Genomic DNA, 25,072 nt, shown 5'->3' with positions numbered 1-25,072 from the left:
ACCTCCTAAGTCTGTCTTTCGGCACGTTCCACCGCAGATCTCATTGCATCCATTTGGTCAGCGGTCACCTGTGCCTGCTCACCTATATTCGGGTCCTCCTGACCATCACCAGAAGGGCTCGATCCACAGTTCCACCATGGATTAGGTTGCAGTATCCCCGGTTCATGCCGAATGGTGGACGCATCCTCTGCTGTCTGCTCCACCTCCATATCTCATGTGCCCATGGGGGCATGGGGCCATTGGGGCCCATCTTATAAGCATGCATCCTATCCGTGTATGGCAGGTTGATGACTTCAGAATCCATGTCCAGGTCATCCTCATCACTCTCGTCAAGCTTCTCCTCATCAAAATCAATCACTGGTTCTACGGGTCCCTCTTCCAGTTCCTCAGGGTCCTCTATGGGTTCCTTTTCTATTTCTTCGGGGTCTTCCATTGGTTCTTCTTCTGGCTCCTCCTCTGGCTCTGGCTTAAAATAGGGATCTCCAGGTAGATGGAATCCGGCCATAGAGTCTGCACAAAAATATATAAATACAAGAAAATAGATGGCACGCTAAAATACTCATATAGTATTTTAATTATTTATATTTGGTTCCTTAAAACTTTTGGATAATTAGTTGGTAAGTTTTAGATTTGTTACCCACCACGATCATTTCCAAGCACATGTTGGTCGTATTTTGAATAAATATAGTTGATCAGTCTATATTCATCCCCAATACGATTACATAATTGTTCGGGTTTAACCGCGATGTTCAATTCCTCTAAAGACTTTTATAGCTTCTTATTGTGATAATACTCTAATATGTAGACATAGCTATGTATTTTATTTTTGTCCAGAGTATTTTAGTCCCAGTGTATTTATAGTTGCCTATCTTGTATGATTAGATATGCTAGTTTACTATAAACATTGCTCTGATACCAATCTGTCACACCCTCGTACCAGAACGGCGGAAACGTCCGGGGGCGGGTGACTTCATTTTGTAATATCATAACAAGTGTATATAAATGAAACATAGACACCATCATCACCATACATAAAATATAACAACGTACATGGTTTACATTAATACGTTTGTTCACAAAATTACATCCCAAAATATCAAATGTATGATGAAGACAAAAATACAACAAACATCCAATTTCCTAAGTTGCCAACCTGTTTAATGAGTTCCTAAGAATACAAGTTATTTTGAAAAGTGCAAACATATAAAATTTTAGTGAGTTCATAAGCATGTTTATATGAAAAGCTCTGTATCAGTTGTAAACTCCAGATGATCCGATATTTTCTGTAAAATGGTTTTGTGAGTTTTGTTTTCAAATCTTGTATTAAAGCATGTGTATTCTTGTTGATAGAGTATATATATAGAGAGAGATTCCCAGAAAATCCTATATTTTATGTTTTATGAAAAGTGTGGTCTTAACCCTAAGACCTGAGTGGTGAAATTTAAACATAAAAGAGTGAATGTATAGTTCATACTTCGTATCATGAATAGAGTATATGTGTTGTGTAAATTAATAATGTTGTTATTCTTTATGTGGGTCGTTATAACCATACTAATTTGAAGAGAGCACCTGTCTTGACATTCTTCAGACGTCGGTTTCTGAGAAAACATTTGTCACCCTAGACTGGCCTGTCTCGCTGTAGCGAGCAGCTCAGGTGTAAGGTGTCAACTCCTTATAGATCTATACACAATGTTGTGAGTGTATATTTTGACTACAAACCATAGTTGATAAGAATATATTTGTTTTTATTGAAAGTGTCAAAATATCTTATTTTCACTATTGTTATGATAAATAGCTCATTGTTACCCAAAGTATCATGAAAGATTCGAATTTATTAGAGTTGTCACTAATGGCCGAAATAACATAAAATTTGTCATAAAAGGACCAATAAGAATAGAATTGTCACCTAAGGCCAAATTTTTTACCAAGTTGTTATAAGTGGCCCAATATTACTAAAATGTTCGGAAATGACCCCATATTATCCACGATATCATTAATGGTCCATTTATGCTAAATAATCCATTTTTGGCCCATTTTATGTAAAAATATCATATTAGGCCCAATTTTGTTAAATAGCTCATTTTCGTCCCTTTTTAGATGAAAATGTCATAAAAATACCCAATTTTATGGAAAATGACCATTTTAGCCCAATAATATCGAAAATGACATAAAAGGGTCATTTTTATAAAAAATGACCATTTTTGGCCCATTAGTACCGAGAATGTCAAATAAAGCTCATTTTTATAAAAAATGACACTTTTGGCCCATTAATACGGAGAATGTCAAATAAAGCCCATTTTTATCAAAAATGACAATTTTGGCCAATTTACGCCGAGAATGTCAATAAAAGCCTATTTTTACTCTATTGACAAGTATGGTCCCTTTTTAAGTTTTCTTTAGTTTTATAGTGAGTATTTAAGCATACTTAACATTTTTAACCAAACACAAAAGTTACATACGGTAAGTTATTCCAACAACTTCAAGACTTGAGTAAATCTCAAAATTATGGAACTTTTAGCATGATATCACAACATATTTGTAACATCCCAAAAACACAGTCTGAAAATTTCATTTAATTTAATGATAAAACCATAGTCAATAAACCTCATAGAAATCATAAGCAATGTATCTCAAAATATTATAACAACTGTCAAATATATCAGAGTATAAACATCTCAGGCTGAACAAATGGTGTGTGCACTGCAATCTTCCCGAGCTCCTCTTTTGAAAACTGAGTACCTGAAACCAAAACTGAAACTGTAAGCACGAAGCTTAATGAGCTCCCCAAAACTACCACATACCATACAACAACATATAAACACATATTGGGCCTTGCCCACTACATCGGACCGAAGTCCGGAAACTGCATCGAACCGAAGTCCGGAACTGACTGGGACCTTATCCCCTGCATCGAACCGAAGTCTGGAACTAACTACATCGGACCAAAGTCCGGAACTGACTGGGACCTTGTCCCCTGCATCGGACCGAAGTCCGGAAACTAACTGAGCATAACATAGCATAGCATAAACATATCAACTAGCATGAACACATAAACTGAATACTGCATCGGGTCGTAGCCCGGAACACATAACACATAAACACTGTCTGAGCCACGAAGGCATCAAACATTCTAACTACTGCATCGGACCGAGGTCCGGAAACTACTACTAATTAAACGGGCCGACATTGTGGCCTTAGACCCATTCCTACTGGAAGGAAGCTCACCTCACACTGCTGAAGTCCCGCAGGCTCAATCCCACCCTGTTGAAGTCCCGCAGACTCGACCCCAGCTGCTAGATGACAGATTCCCGATCTGTCAACATCAAAATAACACCCAATTAATAATTGGGTTCCACTACATAACTATAATTACATACTTTGGATAATTACTACATTCCCCAAGCTTGGCTTACCCAAGTCCAAGGTCCAAACACTAGGCCCAAAGTCAACTAGGGATCAAAGCCCAACATATGGCCCAATTTTCTAAATGATGCGTGTATGGGCTTGATTTAGTGAGTAGGGTAGTGTTTAGGTAAATTAAGAGAGAATAGCAACCACAAATGATATGTGAATGGAAAGAAATAGATAGATTAGTATAGTAACAACTCAAGACCTATTAAGTTGTATACCGATGAAAACAATCCAAGACCTATTGGATTGAGTTCGTATCAAGTCAAGAACACGTCCCAACAAGATAATTTGAGAATTATAACAATAATTCAAGGTGAAAATAATGGTTCTTTGATTAAAATTCGTGCATTGCTTTTTCCATGCATAATTTGGCTTTATATGAAGCCTTTATTACAAATTTGGTGGTTACAAGCCAACCAACCAATTATTCATTAAAACTAGTAAATAGAAATTAAGGTAACTCTTGAAAGAACACAAAAAAAACGTCCATGAGACTTGTGAATGAAAAAAAAACGGCTATGCTTGCTTAAGGAGCCATAAGAAGCATTAAGGAGTCATTATAAGCATTAAAGTGTAACCCTAATCCACCAAAGAGTGTCAAAAACGGCTAGGAGGCTTTATGAAGCAAATAGTAACGTTTTTAGCACTTATGAAGCCTTAAAAATGTTGCCCTAGTCTTCATGCAACCTTAATTGAATTTGTGGGTTACCATGCACAACCCAACCATTGAGCCCAAACCACCTTCTAGCCCACTAGTAATCACTAATCCATCACATTTTGGGCTTTCATGATCCATGCATGGATCATCCCTTCCCCCTTTGAAAGGAATTGACCTCAATTCATCAAGTCCATCATCATCAAGATAAGGTGAAAGATCTCCCACATTAAAGGTAGCATGCACTCCATGGTCTCCTCCCAAATCTACCTTATAAGCATTATCATTGACACGTGACACCACTCTGTAAGGACCTTCAACTCTTGGCATCAACTTGTTTTTCCTTTTGTTAGGAAAACGTTCTTTCCTCATATACACCCACACCAAGTCACCATCTTGAAAGACACGTGGTTTCCTATGCTTGTTTGACTTCTGTTTGTACATCTCATTCACAGCTTCAATCTTCTCACGAACTTGTTGGTGTAGTTTCATCATGGCCTTCAACTTGTCATTAGCATACTTGTGAACCAATGTCACACCCCCAAACCAAGGATGGCGGAAACGTCTGGGGGTGGAGGACTTCATGTACAGTATCACAACAACGTGTATAATAGTGCTCAAAGTAAAAACAACCACCATATATATAATTGCAAAAGTTACACCAAAGTATATGTTTACATGTTTCAAAAGCAATTACATTATGATGACAAAATAATTTGTTGACGGTTTAGCGTCCCATCCTCAAAGCGATGAAGTTTTCCTGTTTCACTGATTTCCTGAGAATACAAGTAGTTTTAAAGAGTGTCAACACAAAGGTTGGTGAGTTCATAAGAGTTTTGTTTGAAGTAGAAACCGTTTTTCCTTGTAAAATCGATTTAGTTTGATTTCCAGAAAATCCAATATTTTCTTAGTTAAGTATGAATAGAAATAATCCTACATGATGCTGTAATGAACCCTAGAGTAATCCGTAGAGTTCCTCTATAATCGTCCAACATATAAAGTTATATAAGGCTTAACTTAGATAAAACGTTGAATATAGTGGGTCTGCCCTAGGTCCACAACCCAACGAGGAACAGGAGATGAGGCGGGCACCACCAATTCTAGGCCAATCAAGACTAAATTCTTATATGACTCAACATATACGCTCAGCGACTATAGTTGAAGTCTAAAAATTTTAGAGGAAGTGTAGTTTTAATATCATAATAGCTTTGTATAGAGACCCGGCACTTTGTATTTGTACCCCTTTTTGTATAGAGACCCGGTACTTTGTATTTGTACCCATAGAGATAAAAGGTGATTTTAAATCGACATAAAACTCATTTAGGTTTTAAAAATAAAATCCCGTAAACTTATGGATTGTTCCCTATGTGAGCCGTTATAATCATACTATGACTATGTGAACCTGCCACGACGTTCTCAGTGTCGCAAAAAATGAAATGACATTTGTCACCCGTAGACCTGCAGGTCCAACTGTAGCTAGCAGCAAGGTGTGGGGTGTCAATCCCAATATAGATCTATATACAAGTATCACGTTCTCCCTCAAGGAGATTCTGATTATAACTACCAGGAATTATATCCCGCACTCGGACGTACGGGGAGAGAGAGAGAGAGAAAAATAGAGAAACTCACAATATAGGATAACAAGTTTACGTGAAATGTGTGTGAATATAAAGATTTCTTGTATGAATGTACCCTTCTTGTACGAGTGCGTAGAGTGATGTATTATAAACTATACCTATTATAGTTTATCTAAAATGTATGTACTATGTATGAACTCTTTTATGGAAAAGTATTAGTGTTGTGAATTTATTGAACCATAGCTTAATAAATTTACGTGAAATGTGTGCGAATAGAAATCTTTCTTGTATGAATGTACCCTTCTTGTACGAGTGCGTAGAGTGATGTATCATAAACTATACCTATTATAGTTTATCTAAAATGTATGTACTATGTATGAACTCTTTTATGGAAAAGTATTAGTGTTGTGAATTTATTGACTATACTTTTTATAGTTTAATAGCACGTGTTCCAAAATGAATGAATAATATTTAATATGAATGTTTTAGTTTCAGTTCATAATGATAAACTAGCAAGGAAACACATTCAAATATTAGAACTTATGATTATACACTTTGCTCAACATAATACAAAGTGTTATGATATTTACATGCTGTTGGCAAAATTTAGCAATTCTGCCCTGTTTTGGAAAAATCATAGAAAAATCATACGAAGTCGAAAACTAGATCCGTAATTTCTGAGAGTTCACAAAATGTGTCTAGTTTGCTCATAATTTTTATCACAATTTATAATGACCTCTAACTTGGGTGAATAAGTCCATAATCACAGACTGGTCCGGATTGTTGTTTGAAATGATAGGCAGTTTTGTAAAAATCACCATAAATTGTAGAAAAATCGTATGGAGATGTGCAAGTAGCCATTTTAAAGCTAAAAACTTGAACTATTTGTACCTTGTACAGTTTTGAAAACAAAAGTGTTTAAGATGCCCAAAACAGTCTGTGAATGGAGTTGAACTTTTCTGATGAAGTCTGTTAGAAAAATTTAGATATGTTCTTAGTGTTTTAACTTGTATTCCCCCCCTGAAAACTTGAGAAAACATGAAAATGTAGGGGTATGAACTCACCTTAAGTGATTCCAGTAGGTAAGTGTTGAAGAAGGAAAGTGTTCAACCCAAGAACACTTGAAGAATCACTTGAAGATTCGAAGATCTAACACAATTATGAGAGAGTTTGTCTAAGATATCCATGATTTGAGTGGAAATAAATGAGATAATCATAAAGAGAATGGATTATGCTTACCAAATGTGGAGGAAAAACTCAAGATCAGCCCTTGAATCTCGAATTTCTAGAGAGAGAAAGTGAGAGAGGAAAGAGTTTGATCTTCTTGTGAAATGAGAGCAAATGAGAGAAGTGAGGAGAGAGGATGAATAATCAGCCCTCAAAAACGTGGGGAGGAGGGATAATTGAGTGGAAAAGACATTGATGTGACCTAGGTAAGGTGGAGAGGTGTGGTTAGTCAAAGAGTGGGTGTGGGGTGGTTGCTTGTGACTTTGGATAAGGCAAAGTCAACACTCCACCTTTAATAATTCATCCATTTGATTTTTATTATTTAAATAATGATTTTCATCAAAATATGTTTAAATTATGAATATTTAGAGTTTATTATGTTAAAATATAATTTCTGGAGAAAATCCCGCTTTAAAATCACGAAAAACGGGCTTAAAATGTTAAAAATATCAAAAATGGGCTAAAAATGACACATGCGAATTTCTGGCCGAGGCTCGGCCTCTTATGCTGAACCGAGAGAGAGAGGGAGGCGGAAACCGAGAGAAGAAGAAGAGAGAAGGAAGGAGCCGAGAGGGGAGAAGGGAGAGGGTAGGAACCGAGAGGTGGGAGGGGACAGAGAGGCGCGCGAGACAGAGAGTGAGAAGGAGAACAGAGAGGCGAAGCGGAGCAGAGAGTGGGACGCGGACAGGGAGTGGGACGCGAACAGAGAGCGAGTAGCGAACAGAGAGCGAGACAGCGAACAGAGCGTGTAGCGAACAGAGAGCGAGACAGCGAACAGAGCGTGGGACGGACCGAGAGGGACCGACCGCTCGGTTGTGAACAGTACTCTCGGTTCCGGTTCTTGCTTCTTGGGTTCGGTCTCGGTTCTCTTAGCCACCAGAGGCTCGGTTGGTGAATAGTAGCTTCGGTTCTCTTAGCCACCAGAGGCTCGGTTGGTCCTAAGAAGCCTCTCATTCCGGTTTCGGTTCCTAAAGCCTATTTTTCTCGTTTTCGCCCCGTTTTAAGCCGTTTTTGACCCGGTTAAGGGCCGGAATGACCCGACTGATTCCAAAAAGTTACGGGAAACTTTTGAGAGAGATTTGGGAGAGATTTCTCACACTTGGAGAGATTTGGGAGAGATTTGACATTCTTGGAGAGATTTCTCATACAAAGAGATATTTGAGAGAGATTTCACATACTTAGAGGGATTTGGGAGAGATTTGACATTCTTGGAGAGATTTCTCATACAGAGAGATATTTGAGAGAGATTTTACATACTTAGAGGGATTTGGGAGAGATTTGACATTCTTGGAGAGATTTCTCATACAGAGAGATATTTGGGGGAGATTTCACATATGTGGAGAGATTTGGGAGAGATTTGACATTCTTGGAGAGATTTCTCATACAGAGAGATATTTGGGAGAGATTTCACATACGTGGAGAGATTTGGGAGAGATTTGACATTCTTGGAGAGATTTATCATACAAAGAGATATTTGAGAGAGGTTTCACATACTTAGAGGGATTTGGGAGAGATTTGACATTCTTGGAGAGATTTCTCATACAGAGAGATATTTGGGAGAGATTTCACACACTTGGAGCGATTAGGGAGAGATTTGACATAGTCAGAGATAGAGTGAAAACGATTGAGAGGGGATCCATGTGTGACAATTGTGAGTGTCCGGCATCGCAATGCATGGTTCGTAAACCCTGTTAAGCCTTGTTTAAGGATCTTACACACTCCCGATGAGTATGCATCATTGTTTTATCAGTTTGGCTCGCCACGTAGTACAGTTTTTGGTTAAAGAGATCTAGTTGTACGTACTTTTCGATTCATGTTTTCTTATTAGAGTAGCGACTTGTTTAGTAAATACTGAGCGTAAGTCCAAGCACACACGGGTTAGTGGAGCTGACCGGTTTGACTTGTTGACTTTATTTGACTTTGAATTGACCAGAATATGACGGTTGTCACATCATCCCCCCGTTAAAGGGAATTTCGTCCCGAAATTTGCACTTCGAATGGGGATCCAGGAATTTAGAGGAAAGATGGGGATGACTTTTCGTAGTACAAGAATTTGATTATGGCGAGGAATAACTCGCCCGATGTCACATGATTACTACTATGCATGCTTTAATCGATGCTAGATTTATCATATAAAGAATTTCGGGATTTAAATGTCGATGTTAGAAACACGTACTGATATTTGCGGGCAGTTCCGGAGTGGTTTCTCCCTCGGTGATTGCAAACACCCTCCCACCACCACCAGCATCTCTTGTCCTTGGGCATTCCCTTTTAAAGTGTCCTGTTTCTCCACACTCGTAACAGGTTGGGCTTACTCTAGAGCCGGGTACCTGGTTGATAGGTCGTGCTGGTGCCTTACAGAAACGAGCAGTGTGCCCCTCTCTGTCGCAGTTTTTGCAATGCATCTTTCGGCAAGCCCCAGTGTGATGGAAGTTACACTTGTTGCATTTTGGAAGTGTTCCAGCGTATGGTTTCATGGGAGTTGGTGTGGTGAGGGTTGTGGCAGCATGAACAGCAAGGATCTGTTGCTTCCTAGCGAGGCCTTGGGTTGATTGGTCCTTCTTGTTGTCCCAAAACTTTCTTTCGTTGTTCCCTCCTCTTGCTTGGGTAAGGGTGGTTGTCATAGTGTCATGGTGGGCATGATGGTCAATGAGTTGTTGTGCTAACTCCTTGGCGCTGTCGAAGGTAGTTGGTCTTGAGGCGAGCACGCTATCTTGAATTTCGGGGGACAATCCCCAGAGGTAACGCTCCAACTTTTTGTCTTCCGGGGTGACCATAGCGGGACAAAGGAGTGCTAGATCACAAAATCGGTTGGTGTAAGTTGTAAGGTCGGAGCCTGCCATTCTGAGATTCCATAGTTCTTGCTCCAGCTTTTGCACTTCACCTCTTGGGCAATATTCCTTCAACATCATCTTCTTTAAGTCCTCCCAACTTAACGAGTTAGCCACTGCAAGCGTAAGCGACTTAACTTTGCCGTTCCACCAAGTGAGAGCTCTTCCGATGAAGGTGAATGTCGCGTACTTGACTTTGCTCGCTTCGGGGCAAGCACAAATTTCAAAGATTGCTTCGGTCCTCTCGAACCATTGAATTAATGCGAGGACACCCCCACTTCCATCGAAGGAATCGGGTTTGCCATTTGTGAAGTCCTTGTAAGTGCATTCCCTTGTGCGTCCTGCACTATTCCCGTGGTTAGGGTTTGTGGCTCCAGATCCAGCACCACCAGTGCTATTTGTGCCAATTTGTGACATTGCAGCTACCACGGCTGCTGTTACTGCAGCTTGGAACATTTTGGGATCAAACTGGGGAGGTGGCGTTGGAGGTGGTGGCGTTGTGCTGCCCGAAGGTCTGGGTCTTTTCCTTGGTGGCATCGTTCTGTCATGAGTTTGCAAAAAGGAAAACTGATCAGATGGTAAGTTCCTACTAGTAAAGACAAGTCAGTTGTTATAGAATTTGATTTTTCCTGCGTTATTCTTCGATTTAAGAATTCCTTATATATAATTCATAAAGGAAGTCCATATTAATGAACTTCACGAGTTAGTGGGTTTTGTGGTCTCTCTTAGATTTTTCGCGAGTGTGCTCAAGGCGATTGGTGCGGATCGTATGTATTCTTGTATTTGCATCAACCTCTGCGATACTATGGAGAGTTGTTCTACCCTGAATCTCGTTTCGGGCAACTCTATAGACTAGGATTGGAAAAAAAAAATTATCTGCTGAGTTTCCTTCGTTTATGTTGTAGAATCTTCGTTCTCTATTAAACGACATATGTTGGTCTTGTTCTTTCCTGCGTTATTCTTCGATTTAAGAATTCCTTATATATAATTCATAAAGGAAGTCCATATTAATGAACTTCACGAGTTAGTGGGTTTTGTGGTCTCTCTTAGATTTTTCGCGAGTGTGCTCAAGGCGATTGGTGCGGATCGTATGTATTCTTGTATTTGCATCAACCTCTGCGATACTATGGAGAGTTGTTCTACCCTGAATCTCGTTTCGGGCAACTCTATAGACTAGGATTGGAAAAAAAAATTTATCTGCTGAGTTTCCTTCGTTTATGTTGTAGAAGCTTCGTTCTCTATTAAACGACATATGTTGGTCTTGTTCTTTGCTCCAGGTTTCCAAGCACTCTACCCAAGGAGGCGTCGGGCCTTGAAAGCCGGTCAAGGGTTGGGATTCGGAACAAGAGTCATCGGGGTTAAGTTCTCCACTTCAGGGTCGGGGTCAGAACCATCAGCATAGCCTTCAGCTTGGTGACCATCTACAGGGGTTGGGTAATCATTCTCCGGCTCCTCTCCGAGCCATTTGGTATTATCGTGGTTAGGGTAGTACGGGTCGTCGTGTGGATGGAAATCCAGCCATGATATCTTCGCGAGAAATGGGGATATAAGAAATAATTAAGCAAAAGTACTAATTGGCTAATTATACGATGATCTTTATCAGGTACTTCAACAAATTGTTTAGTGCATACTAATTATATGTATTCGGGACAGGATAGACCTTCGAATAAGCGACCCTAACTCTAAATCCCCAATCCAACGAGAACAGGAAGTAGAGCAAAGATCCACAGATTCTAAGTCTATGACGTCCTGGATACATAAAATTTTAATGTATCCACTAAGCAACTATTGACCTATTGATAAAGATCTATTTAGTTCTCGCAGATGTAATTTTAATAATGCCAAAATACCCCTATGGTATTCCATTGTGGTAGTGTTGGTAAGTTTTTAGACTTGTTGCCACATCACAACCATTCTTGGGCATATGCTAATCACTCCTCGGACCAGCATAGTTGATCAGGCTATGCTATTCCCAAGACTGATCATACATCCCCAGGCTTACCTGTGATATCCAACAATCATTACTTTTGTTTTGTCCTAAAATAATGCTGACCTTAGTATGTATGCATGCATGTATACTTTTAACAAGAGTTATTTATTCTTAAAGGTATAGTGGTTTTGAAATCTTAAAATCAGAGACCTTAGTCCCAATGCATTTATAGTTTGTATATCTTATGTGGTTCGATATACTTAGTTCACTATAAACAATGCTCTGATACCAATCTGTCACACCCCCAAACCAAGGATGGCGGAAACGTCTGGGGGTGGAGGACTTCATGTACAGTATCACAACAACGTGTATAATAGTGCTCAAAGTAAAAACAACCACCATATATATAATTGCAAAAGTTACACCAAAGTATATGTTTACATGTTTCAAAAGCAATTACATTATGATGACAAAATAATTTGTTGACGGTTTAGCGTCCCATCCTCAAAGCGATGAAGTTTTCCTGTTTCACTGATTTCCTGAGAATACAAGTAGTTTTAAAGAGTGTCAACACAAAGGTTGGTGAGTTCATAAGAGTTTTGTTTGAAGTAGAAACCGTTTTTCCTTGTAAAATCGATTTAGTTTGATTTCCAGAAAATCCAATATTTTCTTAGTTAAGTATGAATAGAAATAATCCTACATGATGCTGTAATGAACCCTAGAGTAATCCGTAGAGTTCCTCTATAATCGTCCAACATATAAAGTTATATAAGGCTTAACTTAGATAAAACGTTGAATATAGTGGGTCTGCCCTAGGTCCACAACCCAACGAGGAACAGGAGATGAGGCGGGCACCACCAATTCTAGGCCAATCAAGACTAAATTCTTATATGACTCAACATATACGCTCAGCGACTATAGTTGAAGTCTAACAATTTTAGAGGAAGTGTAGTTTTAATATCATAATAGCTTTGTATAGAGACCCGGCACTTTGTATTTGTACCCCTTTTTGTATAGAGACCCGGTACTTTGTATTTGTACCCATAGAGATAAAAGGTGATTTTAAATCGACATAAAACTCATTTAGGTTTTAAAAATAAAATCCCGTAAACTTATGGATTGTTCCCTATGTGAGCCGTTATAATCATACTATGACTATGTGAACCTGCCACGACGTTCTCAGTGTCGCGAAAAATGAAATGACATTTGTCACCCGTAGACCTGCAGGTCCAACTGTAGCTAGCAGCAAGGTGTGGGGTGTCAATCCCAATATAGATCTATATACAAGTATCACGTTCTCCTTCAAGGAGATTCTGATTATAACTACCAGGAATTATATCCCGCACTCGGACGTACGGGGAGAGAGAGAGAGAAAAATAGAGAAACTCACAATATATGATAACAAGTTTACGTGAAATGTGTGTGAATATAAAGATTTCTTGTATGAATGTACCCTTCTTGTACGAGTGCGTAGAGTGATGTATCATAAACTATACCTATTATAGTTTATCTAAAATGTATGTACTATGTATGAACTCTTTTATGGAAAAGTATTAGTGTTGTGAATTTATTGAACCATAGCTTAATAAATTTACGTGAAATGTGTGCGAATAGAAATCTTTCTTGTATGAATGTACCCTTCTTGTACGAGTGCGTAGAGTGATGTATCATAAACTATACCTATTATAGTTTATCTAAAATGTATGTACTATGTATGAACTCTTTTATGGAAAAGTATTAGTGTTGTGAATTTATTGACTATACTTTTTATAGTTTAATAGCACGTGTTCCAAAATGAATGAATAATATTTAATATGAATGTTTTAGTTTCAGTTCATAATGATAAACTAGCAAGGAAACACATTCAAATATTAGAACTTATGATTATACACAACATAATACAAAGTGTTATGATATTTACATGCTGTTGGCAAAATTTAGCAATTCTGCCCTGTTTTGGAAAAATCATAGAAAAATCATACGAAGTCGAAAACTAGATCCGTAATTTCTGAGAGTTCACAAAATGTGTCTAGTTTGCTCATAATTTTTATCACAATTTATAATGACCTCTAACTTGGGTGAATAAGTCCATAATCACAGACTGGTCCGGATTGTTGTTTGAAATGATAGGCAGTTTTGTAAAAATCACCATAAATTGTAGAAAAATCGTATGGAGATGTGCAAGTAGCCATTTTAAAGCTAAAAACTTGAACTATTTGCACCTTGTACAGTTTTGAAAACAAAAGTGTTTAAGATGCCCAAAACAGTCTGTGAATGGAGTTGAACTTTTCTGATGAAGTCTGTTAGAAAAATTTAGATATGTTCTTAGTGTTTTAACTTGTATTCCCCCCCTGAAAACTTGAGAAAACATGAAAATGTAGGGGTATGAACTCACCTTAAGTGATTCCAGTAGGTAAGTGTTGAAGAAGGAAAGTGTTCAACCCAAGAACACTTGAAGAATCACTTGAAGATTCGAAGATCTAACACAATTATGAGAGAGTTTGTCTAAGATATCCATGATTTGAGTGGAAATAAATGAGATAATCATAAAGAGAATGGATTATGCTTACCAAATGTGGAGGAAAAACTCAAGATCAGCCCTTGAATCTCGAATTTCTAGAGAGAGAAAGTGAGAGAGGAAAGAGTTTGATCTTCTTGTGAAATGAGAGCAAATGAGAGAAGTGAGGAGAGAGGATGAATAATCAGCCCTCAAAAACGTGGGGAGGAGGGATAATTGAGTGGAAAAGACATTGATGTGACCTAGGTAAGGTGGAGAGGTGTGGTTAGTCAAAGAGTGGGTGTGGGGTGGTTGCTTGTGACTTTGGATAAGGCAAAGTCAACACTCCACCTTTAATAATTCATCCATTTGATTTTTATTATTTAAATAATGATTTTCATCAAAATATGTTTAAATTATGAATATTTAGAGTTTATTATGTTAAAATATAATTTCTGGAGAAAATCCCGCTTTAAAATCACGAAAAACGAGCTTAAAATGTTAAAAATATCAAAAATGGGCTAAAAATGACACATGCGAATTTATGGCCGAGGCTCGGCCTCTTATGCTGAACCGAGAGAGAGAGGGAGGCGGAAACCGAGAGAAGAAGAAGAGAGAAGGAAGGAGCCGAGAGGGGAGAAGGGAGAGGGTAGGAACCGAGAGGTGGGAGGGGACAGAGAGGCGCGCGAGACAGAGAGTGAGAAGGAGAACAGAGAGGCGAAGCGGAGCAGAGAGTGGGACGCGGACAGGGAGTGGGACGCGAACAGAGAGCGAGTAGCGAACAGAGAGCGAGACAGCGAACAGAGAGCGAGACAGCGAACAGAGCGTGTAGCGAACAGAGAGCGAGACAGCGAACAGAGCGTGGGACGGACCGAGAGGGACCGACCGCTCGGTTGTGAACAGTACTCTCGGTTCCGGTTCTTGCTTCTTGGGTTCGGTCTCGGTTCTCTTAGCCACCAGAGGCTCGGTTGGTGAATAGTAGCTTCGGTTCTCTTAGCCACCAGAGGCTCGGTTGGTCCTAAGAAGCCTCTCATTCCGGTTTCGGTTCCTAAAGCCTATTTTTCTCGTTTTCGCCCCGTTTTAAGCCGTTTTTGACCCGGTTAAGGGCCGGAATGACCCGACTGATTCCAAAAAGTTACGGGAAACTTTTGAGAGAGATTTGGGAGAGATTTCTCACACTTGGAGAGATTTGGGAGAGATTTGACATTCTTGGAGAGATTTCTCATACAAAGAGATATTTGAGAGAGATTTCACATACTTAGAGGGATTTGGGAGAGATTTGACATTCTTGGAGAGATTTCTCATACAGAGAGATATTTGAGAGAGATTTTACATACTTAGAGGGATTTGGGAGAGATTTGACATTCTTGGAGAGATTTCTCATACAGAGAGATATTTGGGGGAGATTTCACATACGTGGAGAGATTTGGGAGAGATTTGACATTCTTGGAGAGATTTCTCATACAGAGAGATATTTGGGAGAGATTTCACATACGTGGAGAGATTTGGGAGAGATTTGACATTCTTGGAGAGATTTATCATACAAAGAGATATTTGAGAGAGGTTTCACATACTTAGAGGGATTTGGGAGAGATTTGACATTCTTGGAGAGATTTCTCATACAGAGAGATATTTGGGAGAGATTTCACACACTTGGAGCGATTAGGGAGAGATTTGACATAGTCAGAGATAGAGTGAAAACGATTGAGAGGGGATCCATGTGTGACAATTGTGAGTGTCCGGCATCGCAATGCATGGTTCGTAAACCCTGTTAAGCCTTGTTTAAGGATCTTACACACTCCCGATGAGTATGCATCATTGTTTTATCAGTTTGGCTCGCCACGTAGTACAGTTTTTAGGTTAAAGAGATCTAGTTGTACGTACTTTTCGATTCATGTTTTCTTATTAGAGTAGCGACTTGTTTAGTAAATACTGAGCGTAAGTCCAAGCACACACGGGTTAGTGGAGCTGACCGGTTTGACTTGTTGACTTTATTTGACTTTGAATTGACCAGAATATGACGGTTGTCACAACCAATTCATCCTTTGGTAATGGAATCAAATCCAAAGGCATGTAAGGATTCACACCATACACCACCTCAAAAGGAGAGTGACCTGTAGCATAAGTAGGAGAACGATTATAGGCAAATTCAGCATGTGCAAGTTTGATGTCCCAATCTTTTTGAGTTTTGCTAACCAACCCTCTCAACAAAGCACCCAAAGTTCTATTAGTAACCTCCGTTTACCCATCCGTTTGTGGATGATGGGATGTACTAAAAAGTAACTTAGTACCCACTTTCCTCCATAAAGTGTTCCAAAAGTAACTTAGAAATTTGGAATCCCTATCAGAAACAATTGTTTTAGGAATACCATGCAAACGAACCACCTCTTTAAAATACAAATCAGCCACATTAGATGCATCATTGGTTTTATGACATGGCACAAAGTGAGCCATTTTTGAAAACCTATCCACCACCACCATAATGGAATCCTTCCCCCTTTGAGTTCTAGGCAAAGCCATAATGAAATCCATGGACACATCTTCCCAAGGACAAATAGGAACCGGCAAAGGAGTGTAAACACCATGCTTGAAAGTTGTTTTCGCCATATGACATGTAACACACTTGCCCACTATGTTGGTTACATCCCCCAACATCTTCGGCCAAAAGAAATGTTCTTTAAGCACCTGCAAAGTTTTGGTAATGCCAAAATGACCAGCCAAACCACCGCCATGAGCTTCACGAATCAACAACTCCCGTATTGCATGTTTTGGGACACAAAGGCGATTGCCTTTGAATAGAAAGCCATCTTGAATTACAAATTCACCATTAGGACCACCTGCACATTTCAAAAACATATCTCCAAAGTCCATATCAGATTGATAATGGTCCTTTAGAGTTTCAAATCCCAAGAAACGAACATCCAAAGTCACCAATAATGAGTAACGCCTCGAGAGTGCATCAGCCACCACATTGCTTTTGCCATCCTTGTATTTGCATGAAAAATGAAAGGATTGCAAGAACTCCACCCACTTTGCATGTCTTGTGCTCAACTTTTGTTGCCCATTGATGTACTTCAAGGATTCATGATCAGAATGCAAAATAAAATGATTTGCACGCAAATAATGACTCCAATGATCTAAAGCACGAACAATAGCATAAAACTCCTTATCATAAGTGCAATAATTCAAACGAGCACCACCCAACTTTTCAGAAAAATAAGCAATAGGACGTTTGGATTGGATCAAAACAACCCCAATACCAACTCCACTTGCATCACACTCCACTTCAAATGGTTGAGAAAAATCAGGAAAAGCCAAAATAGGAGCATCACACAACAATGCCTTGAGTTTCTCAAATGCCTTTTGAGCTTCTTCTCCCCATGCAAAGACTCCTTTCTTCAAACAACCTGTTATGGGACTTGCAATGGTGCTAAAATCACGAACAAATCTTCTATAGAAAGAAGCAAGACCATGAAATGATCTAACTTCAGAAATATTAGTAGGAATAGGCCATGACTTGATTGCTTCAGTCTTGGATGGGTCTACGGACACGCCATTTTTTGAAACCACAAAACCCAAAAATGCCACTTCTTCCACTAAAAACGAACATTTTTCTTGCTTTCCATAGAGTTTTTGAGCTCTAAGCGTCTTGAAAACCTGTTTTAAGTGCACCAAATGATCCTCCAAGCTCTTGCTATATACCAAGATATCATCAAGGTACACAACCACAAACCTGCCCAAAAAAGATTTTAGCACTTCATTCATTAGTCGCATGAAAGTGCTAGGTGCGTTAGTTAGACCGAAAGGCATCACGGTCCATTCATACAAGCCATGTTTAGTTTTAAAGGCTGTTTTCCATTCATCCCCTTCACGCATACGAATTTGATGGTAACCACTTCTCAAATCAATTTTTGAGAACACAATAGAACCATGCAACTCGTCCAACAAATCATCAACTCTAGGAATAGGAAATCGGTATTTTATGGTGATGTTATTAACGGCCCTACTATCAACACACATCCTCCAAGAACCATCTTTTTTTTGGAACCAACAAAACTGGAACAGCACAAGGACTTAGGCTTTCACGAACATAACCCATTTTCATGAGTTCATCAATTTGTTTTTGCAACTCTTTTGTCACCTCCGGATTACATCTATAGGCAGCTTTATTGGGCAAAGGAGCACCCGGAATAAGGTCAATTTGGTGTTCGATACCACGGATTGGAGGCAAACCCGGTGGTAATTCGCTTGGAAACACATCTTGAAACTCCAAAAGCAAATCAGCAATAGTGTTTTCTCCATGCACCATCTTCTCCACCTTTGCATGCTCTTTGGCCACAAGCATGTAGATAACATCACCTTTGTCAAGAACTTGCTCCACCTCCCTTTCACTAGCAAACATAGAAAGATTAGGTTTTTTTACTTGTTTAGAATTCATGGACCTTATGGCCGTTGGGGACATGGGTTTTAACACAATTTTTTTATTATTGTGTTTCAACTCATATTCATTGCTCCTCCCTCTATGTAACACGTCCCTATCAAATTGCCAAGGACGCCCCAACAAAATATGACATGCATCCATAGGAATAACATCACACAACACTTCATCTTCATAAGACCCCATAGTTAGACCAACTCTAACCTGTTTTGTCACCTTTACTTTGCTTCCATCATCCAACCAATGAAGAACATATGGTTTTGGGTGGTTTGTTGTAGACAAACCCAATTTGGTCACCATTTCATTAGAAGCAACATTAGTACAACTTCCACCATCAATAATCAAACTACACCACTTGTCACTAACCAAACATTTGGTGTGAAACAATTGGTCTCGTTGATCCATATCAGCCACGGTTTGAACCCCTTGAGTTTTAAGGGTTCTAAGCACCAAAACTGTATCATACACCGGTGCTTCATACTCTACCTCCTCCTCTGCTTCCTCTTCTTGTTGTGTATCATAAAAAATACCCGCCAACCTCTCTTCTTCCTCCAACTCTTCACGACATTCAATGGCCTCCCTTAAAGTCACCACCCTTTTGTTTGGACAAGCATTTTGGTAATGACCAAAACCTTGACACTTGAAACATCTAATTTTCGCCAAACTAGTTTCTTTGGTACCACTAGTAAGTTTAGGAGCAACAGGAACACTACTAGAACCAGAAGGAGTAGAAACAGAATTTTGTCTATTGCTAGACTCGGGCTTGGACCACGACTTTGACTTGGGATTTTCGAGACTTGAACTTGAACTCCCACCATAACGTGCTTTGGCTTGCCCCTCCAACTTCAAACACAAACCACAAAGAGTTCCAAAATCAGCATAAGGATACAACTCCACAACATTGGCAATGTTGTAGTTCAACCCTTTTAGAAAACGAGTCATTTTTTGTTCTTCAATTTCTTCAATATCCCCCATCAAGGACAACTTCTCAAATTCATCAATGTATTCTCCAACACTCATTTTTCCTTGCCTCAAATCAGCAATCTTCTTGTAAGTGGCAATTCTATGAGTAGAAGGAACATATCTCTTTCTTAGCTTTCGTTTTAGAGAAAGCCAAGAACAAATTTTTTCTTTGCCTTCACGGGTTCTCTTGGCCTTAAGCCCTTCAAACCACAATGAAGCACCACCACTTAGCTTGAGAATGGCATACTTGCAGCTTTTTTCATCATCCACTTCTTTGAACTCGAACATTCTTTCAATCTTCCTTTCCCACTCCAAGTAGCGTTCAGGATCAGTTCCACCAACAAAGTCAGGCAATTCAGACACCTTGAATTCTTCCACAACCCTATGTTCACCACGGCGGGGTTGCCTTCGATTTCCACCTTCTTGGATGTTTCTTAATGCTTCTCGAAGATTTTGTAGGAACTCTGGATCATCAAAATCCATTCTGCGCTCTGATACCACTTATGATGCGTGTATGGGCTTGATTTAGTGAGTAGGGTAGTGTTTAGGTAAATTAAGAGAGAATAGCAACCACAAATGATATGTGAATGGAAAGAAATAGATAGATTAGTATAGTAACAACTCAAGACCTATTAAGTTGTATACCGATGAAAACAATCCAAGACCTATTGGATTGAGTTCGTATCAAGTCAAGAACACGTCCCAACAAGATAATTTGAGAATTATAACAATAATTCAAGGTGAAAATAATGGTTCTTTGATTAAAATTCGTGCATTGCTTTTTCCATGCATAATTTGGCTTTATATGAAGCCTTTATTACAAATTTGGTGGTTACAAGCCAACCAACCAATTATTCATTAAAACTAGTAAATAGAAATTAAGGTAACTCTTGAAAGAACACAAAAAAAACGTCCATGAGACTTGTGAATGAAAAAAAAACGGCTATGCTTGCTTAAGGAGCCATAAGAAGCATTAAGGAGTCATTATAAGCATTAAAGTGTAACCCTAATCCACCAAAGAGTGTCAAAAACGGCTAGGAGGCTTTATGAAGCAAATAGTAACGTTTTTAGCACTTATGAAGCCTTAAAAATGTTGCCCTAGTCTTCATGCAACCTTAATTGAATTTGTGGGTTACCATGCACAACCCAACCATTGAGCCCAAACCACCTTCTAGCCCACTAGTAATCACTAATCCATCACATTTTGGGCTTTCATGATCCATGCATGGATCACTAAATTAGGCCCAAACCTCTACATGGACTTCCTTTAAGGCCCAATTTCTCAGTTCGGTCCAACATGTCGCATTCTAAAGGCCCAATATCATACAACCATCTAGGCCCAAACTATGGCCCATCTATGGCCCAATTTTCCAAATTGGGCCTAATCCTTCATTAGGGCCTTACCCTAAAGCCCAACTAGATATTCTAGTCCATAATCATTATTGGATGGCCTATTATTGGCCGAATTACCAATTACCCAATTGAAAAGCCCAACTTAAGGCCCATGTGACATTAGGGTTTCACATAAAATGACAATTAGGGTTAAATGTTTCTTACTTAACCCATTAAGGGCTTAACCCACTAAGGACTTAATCCACTAAGTCCATTATTGCTTAGATTAATTTCTACCAATGATTATTATTTAATATTTCACTTATTAAATAATTCTTAACGGCTTGTTAAAGGTAATCAAATGGAAATGTTTATTAAACTGACGCCCTCTAATTAACGGAACTTTTGAACAGTGGAATATTCTGTTAGCGGTAACGGAGAAATGTAACGGGACAACTTGGGTTGTCACATCAGCCCCCCGTTAGAGGGAATTTCATCCCGAAATTCAGATCTAGGCAAGGAAGTAGGTATGAATGGCCAAGTAGAGGTAAGAGAGTACTTCCTATGTGGTTGTCCTTGCATCTCCAAGTGATCTCTGGTCCGTGTTTGTCATTTCAACAGACTCTCGCGTACGGGATGCGGATTCCTTCTCGTGTGGCTAGTGGGTTCCAACTGGTGTATCTACAAGGTTAGGGTTCTCGATGGATTCTATCAAGATGAGTGAAGTACGAAGAGTGTTGTCGGGAATTCACGTATCAAGTCTAAGAAGTGAGTCGATCGAATGTGAACTTTGTGGTATATCCGAAAGTAGTAGCGGCCTGAAAAGGGTTGGACCATGTCTCCATGAGGATTCTCGGATGGTCCTAGGCTCTCGGAAAGGAGTAGAGATTTTCAGTACTAAGAACATAGTGTACTTCTATGGCAAGATCATCACTGGCGTGATCGCCATTACGAAGTTCCTAACGTTCTCACTTGTACTGGATGTGTAGTCCTTCAGGTTAGTTCTTAGGAAGCTCCGGTGGTCTTCGGTTTCGTGTTTTCTTTCCACTGGCTGATAGAGACTTCCTAGATCGTCAAGTGGGTTGCACGACTATGGTCATCGGTTTGCTATAGAGTGTCTATCTCAAGCTTGTGCAACATGGACCTGCACTAACGAAGCTTGAGATACAGAAACCTTGAGGGTCGGGGAGATAGGGTTTCACTAGAAGAGTGTTGGACTATCTCGGGAGGTGGTTCTACTATCTCTGCCTGAGATAGTATTCGTGGAACACCTAATAGTCCAAGGAATCTCTAAGATTGTGGTTTATTCTAGTGTGGAAAGTGCGTGCTCCTGCATAATCCCTCGACTAACACCAAGGCTGGTGTCGAGTCTATAATCTTTTTGGGATCCGGGTCATGAGATTTAACGCAACTACCTTCGCACTTTGACCAAGTATTCTTGGCTGCGAAGGTTACCCTGTGGTTCTCGGTATCCTAGTGTTCACTTCGGAGAATGAAGTCTATCGTCTACAGGGCGACGACGATTTCCTCCTTGCGAGAGGGTGGAGGATGATAAGCACCACTGGTCTATAACTGGGTGGGCAAGGTGCATGAGTAGTGCGAGCACCTACCGCGACTACTCTCCCGAAGGTTCTGAGTTTTCTCGGTCTAAGTCAAATCTAGTGGGTATAGGGTCTCTTCACTCGGAACTTTACTAGCTCAATCCGCAGTAGTTCTCTTGATTTCTGCTCCTATGTTATCGAATGGGGTGAAAGTGTTTTGCGAAGAGGTTCATGGTAGAACTCATGCTTGGCTTAACCGCCAATACTTGATGGATACCAGCAGTATACCTGGTCATAGTGGCCAGCCTCATGAGTTCTATTCTCTGGGTTCACGAACCTATTGTGTGAGGTGAGAAGGGTCACCCAGGGGAATCTACGGAGTATGCTCCAGCTGGTTGTCGTCTTCTAGAGTATCTGTAGTGTCCTTCGCTTCGGTTGTCATCTGACTACGAGGGGTCGGTCCACAGTGCAGGGTACCCTCCCTTGGGTACTTCAGAAGTTTTGAGATAAGAGGGACGATTGACGGATCGCATTAAGTTTGATTATTTGTGTTAGGTTCAGGTTCGAAAGAACCTTCCTTTGCCGATATGGCTATGGAGAAAGCTCACAGCACTAAGAAGGTACACATGGTTGCACGAAATCAAACCATGATCAATAGAGTCGTCGAAGTTGGCACACTCCGACATGATATAAAGTGAAGATCGATAGAGTCATGTGCCGAACAGGCACACAAGTTCGAGGCGTCTCGGGTTTCGTCCTACATATCACTACCACGGATACTTGGACCGATAGAGTCGACGCAGAACTATAGAGAGTTCTAAGTGTTTCCGAATAGAGTATCTTTTCATGAACGGATTCTCACGAGGCATTTTTATAATCGCCTCACATATACTAGTCATGTATATTTAAGGTGGGGAGGACTGTTGACTGAGCGACCCCACCCTAAATCCACAACCAAACGAGGAACATGAGATGAGGCGGCATTCGCTCACTCTAGGTTTGTCCATCTTAAATATACATGGCCGTAACGTATATGTTTAGCCACTCTAGTTTTACCTAATGAATTTTAAATTTTATAACAGTGTTGCGACTTTCGCCTTACTGGAAAGAATTTGCATTTGAATTAGTCTTTTATTGTTCTTAGCTTAGTTATATGAGATCGAGAGTCGTACCAAAATCTACCGAGTTCCTTGACGTTTCTCCCTAAGCAGTAGTGTCAGGCTCCTTCTGTGTCTTTGTCTTTTCCTTCGATTTGGCAGTCCTTCTTGAAGTGTCCAAACTCGCCACATAGGCGGCAAACCTGTGTGGCCGCCGCATTGGCGATTGCTGTTATACGTTCCACCAGAGTTTTGCATACACGAGCAGTATGCCCCTTCATGTGGCACCTAGCACAATAGAGTTCCTGGCAGGCACCATGATGATGGTAGCTGCACTTGCTGCAATGGGGAAGGTCTCCTAGATACGGTCTTCTTGGAGTCGGGAGGGAAGGGTTGACAGGGGTACAGGCTGCCTAAGCTCGTTGCCCTTCTGAAGGTCCTTGAGCCGAGGTACTTCCCTCCTCTATCTTGAGTTTTCTCTTTAGTGGGTTCAGTTGGGGTTCTCGGGTGGCTGAGTATGGAAGTGTGGATTGATGCTGTCCATCGTCAGAATTGGAATTTCCAACGGGCACCTTGCTAACATTGGCGTTGTTAGCATTCAGGTGAGCCATGATAGCTGCTACGGCTGCTGAAACTGCAGCTTGGAACGTAGCTTCATCAAATAGGAGAGTAGGTTTCTTGCTTGTGGATTGGTTACGCTTCTTCGGTGGCATGGTTTTTCCTACACGGAAAGGAATACAAGGTAATGAGAGACGATGGTTAACCCTGGACGTTTCTGTCCTGAACGTATTAGGCATAGTATTTTTCCCGTGCCTCGGGTATTGGTTGTCTGAGTGTCGACCTACATCCCTATGATGTAGTCCTGGTAATCGAAGTGAATGTATGAGTATCAGAAAAGGCCATAAGATGCGAGTCGTTCCTACTAAGTTACCTTTATACTGAGAAAGGTTTCACTCTCCGGTCTGGAGAGATTTGAGAATAGTTCGGAACGAAGCTGCGGGAAGAGAGGCTCATGAGGGCTTATGGCTAAATAACCTCACAGAGGTGTGAGGATCCGCTCTAAGCGCATTACTGGCAACGGGAACAAGGCGATTTACCTAACACATAGCGTGAGCAGTGTAATCACTAACTCACTAAATTGTATTATTTTATGGGTGTATTAGCGTAACGAACACGAGGAAAAGACACTTCTCGGGTTCCACGTACTGGCTCCCTCGGTCTGCCTCGTATCTTTGACTGGAATCGGCGTTGGTGTCCTTCGGGCAGTTTCCTAGGGTTCTCTCCTCGTATGGACATATTGAATTTCTACTCCGCCTTCCTTCTGATTCCAACTCTGGGTGTCATCACTTCGCGATGGATGACTGGGAATCTCCGAAGTTTAGGCGAGTTTCTCACCGATGTCCCTAAAAGAACATGGGCACTTGGTGTATTCAATAGTCTCGACCCAGTTCATTTATTCCCGAACAGGAAATATTCTCAATGAACTTCTTCGGGGTCGGAATCAACTCTTATGTTATGTACTGAAGTGGATAGGGTTTTCTACAGGGTTCGTGCGAGAATGGAAATGTCTAAA

At 40.2% G+C, this 25,072-nt stretch overlaps 1 protein-coding gene across 1 annotated transcript; it reads right to left on the bottom strand.

The window, feature by feature from the left end:
- Positions 1 to 82: 82 nt before the first annotated feature.
- Positions 83 to 20,012, bottom strand: LOC145040575 (uncharacterized). Its single transcript, XM_078988485.1, has 5 exons — positions 18,248 to 20,012; positions 16,602 to 18,168; positions 16,160 to 16,241; positions 4,295 to 4,585; positions 83 to 550 (listed from the first exon to the last, which is right to left on the bottom strand). The coding sequence occupies exons 1-5, from the start codon at positions 20,010 to 20,012 to the stop codon at positions 83 to 85; spliced, it is 4,173 nt and encodes a 1,390-aa protein (XP_078844611.1).
- Positions 20,013 to 25,072: the final 5,060 nt, after the last annotated feature.

This window comes from Lactuca saligna, chromosome 4, assembly GCF_052625555.1.
Source record: "Lactuca saligna cultivar CGN05327 chromosome 4, ASM5262555v1, whole genome shotgun sequence".
NCBI lineage: Eukaryota > Viridiplantae > Streptophyta > Magnoliopsida > Asterales > Asteraceae > Lactuca > Lactuca saligna.
Note: the sequence above shows the minus strand (reverse complement) of the source record. Positions and strands in the feature narration are given on the sequence as shown.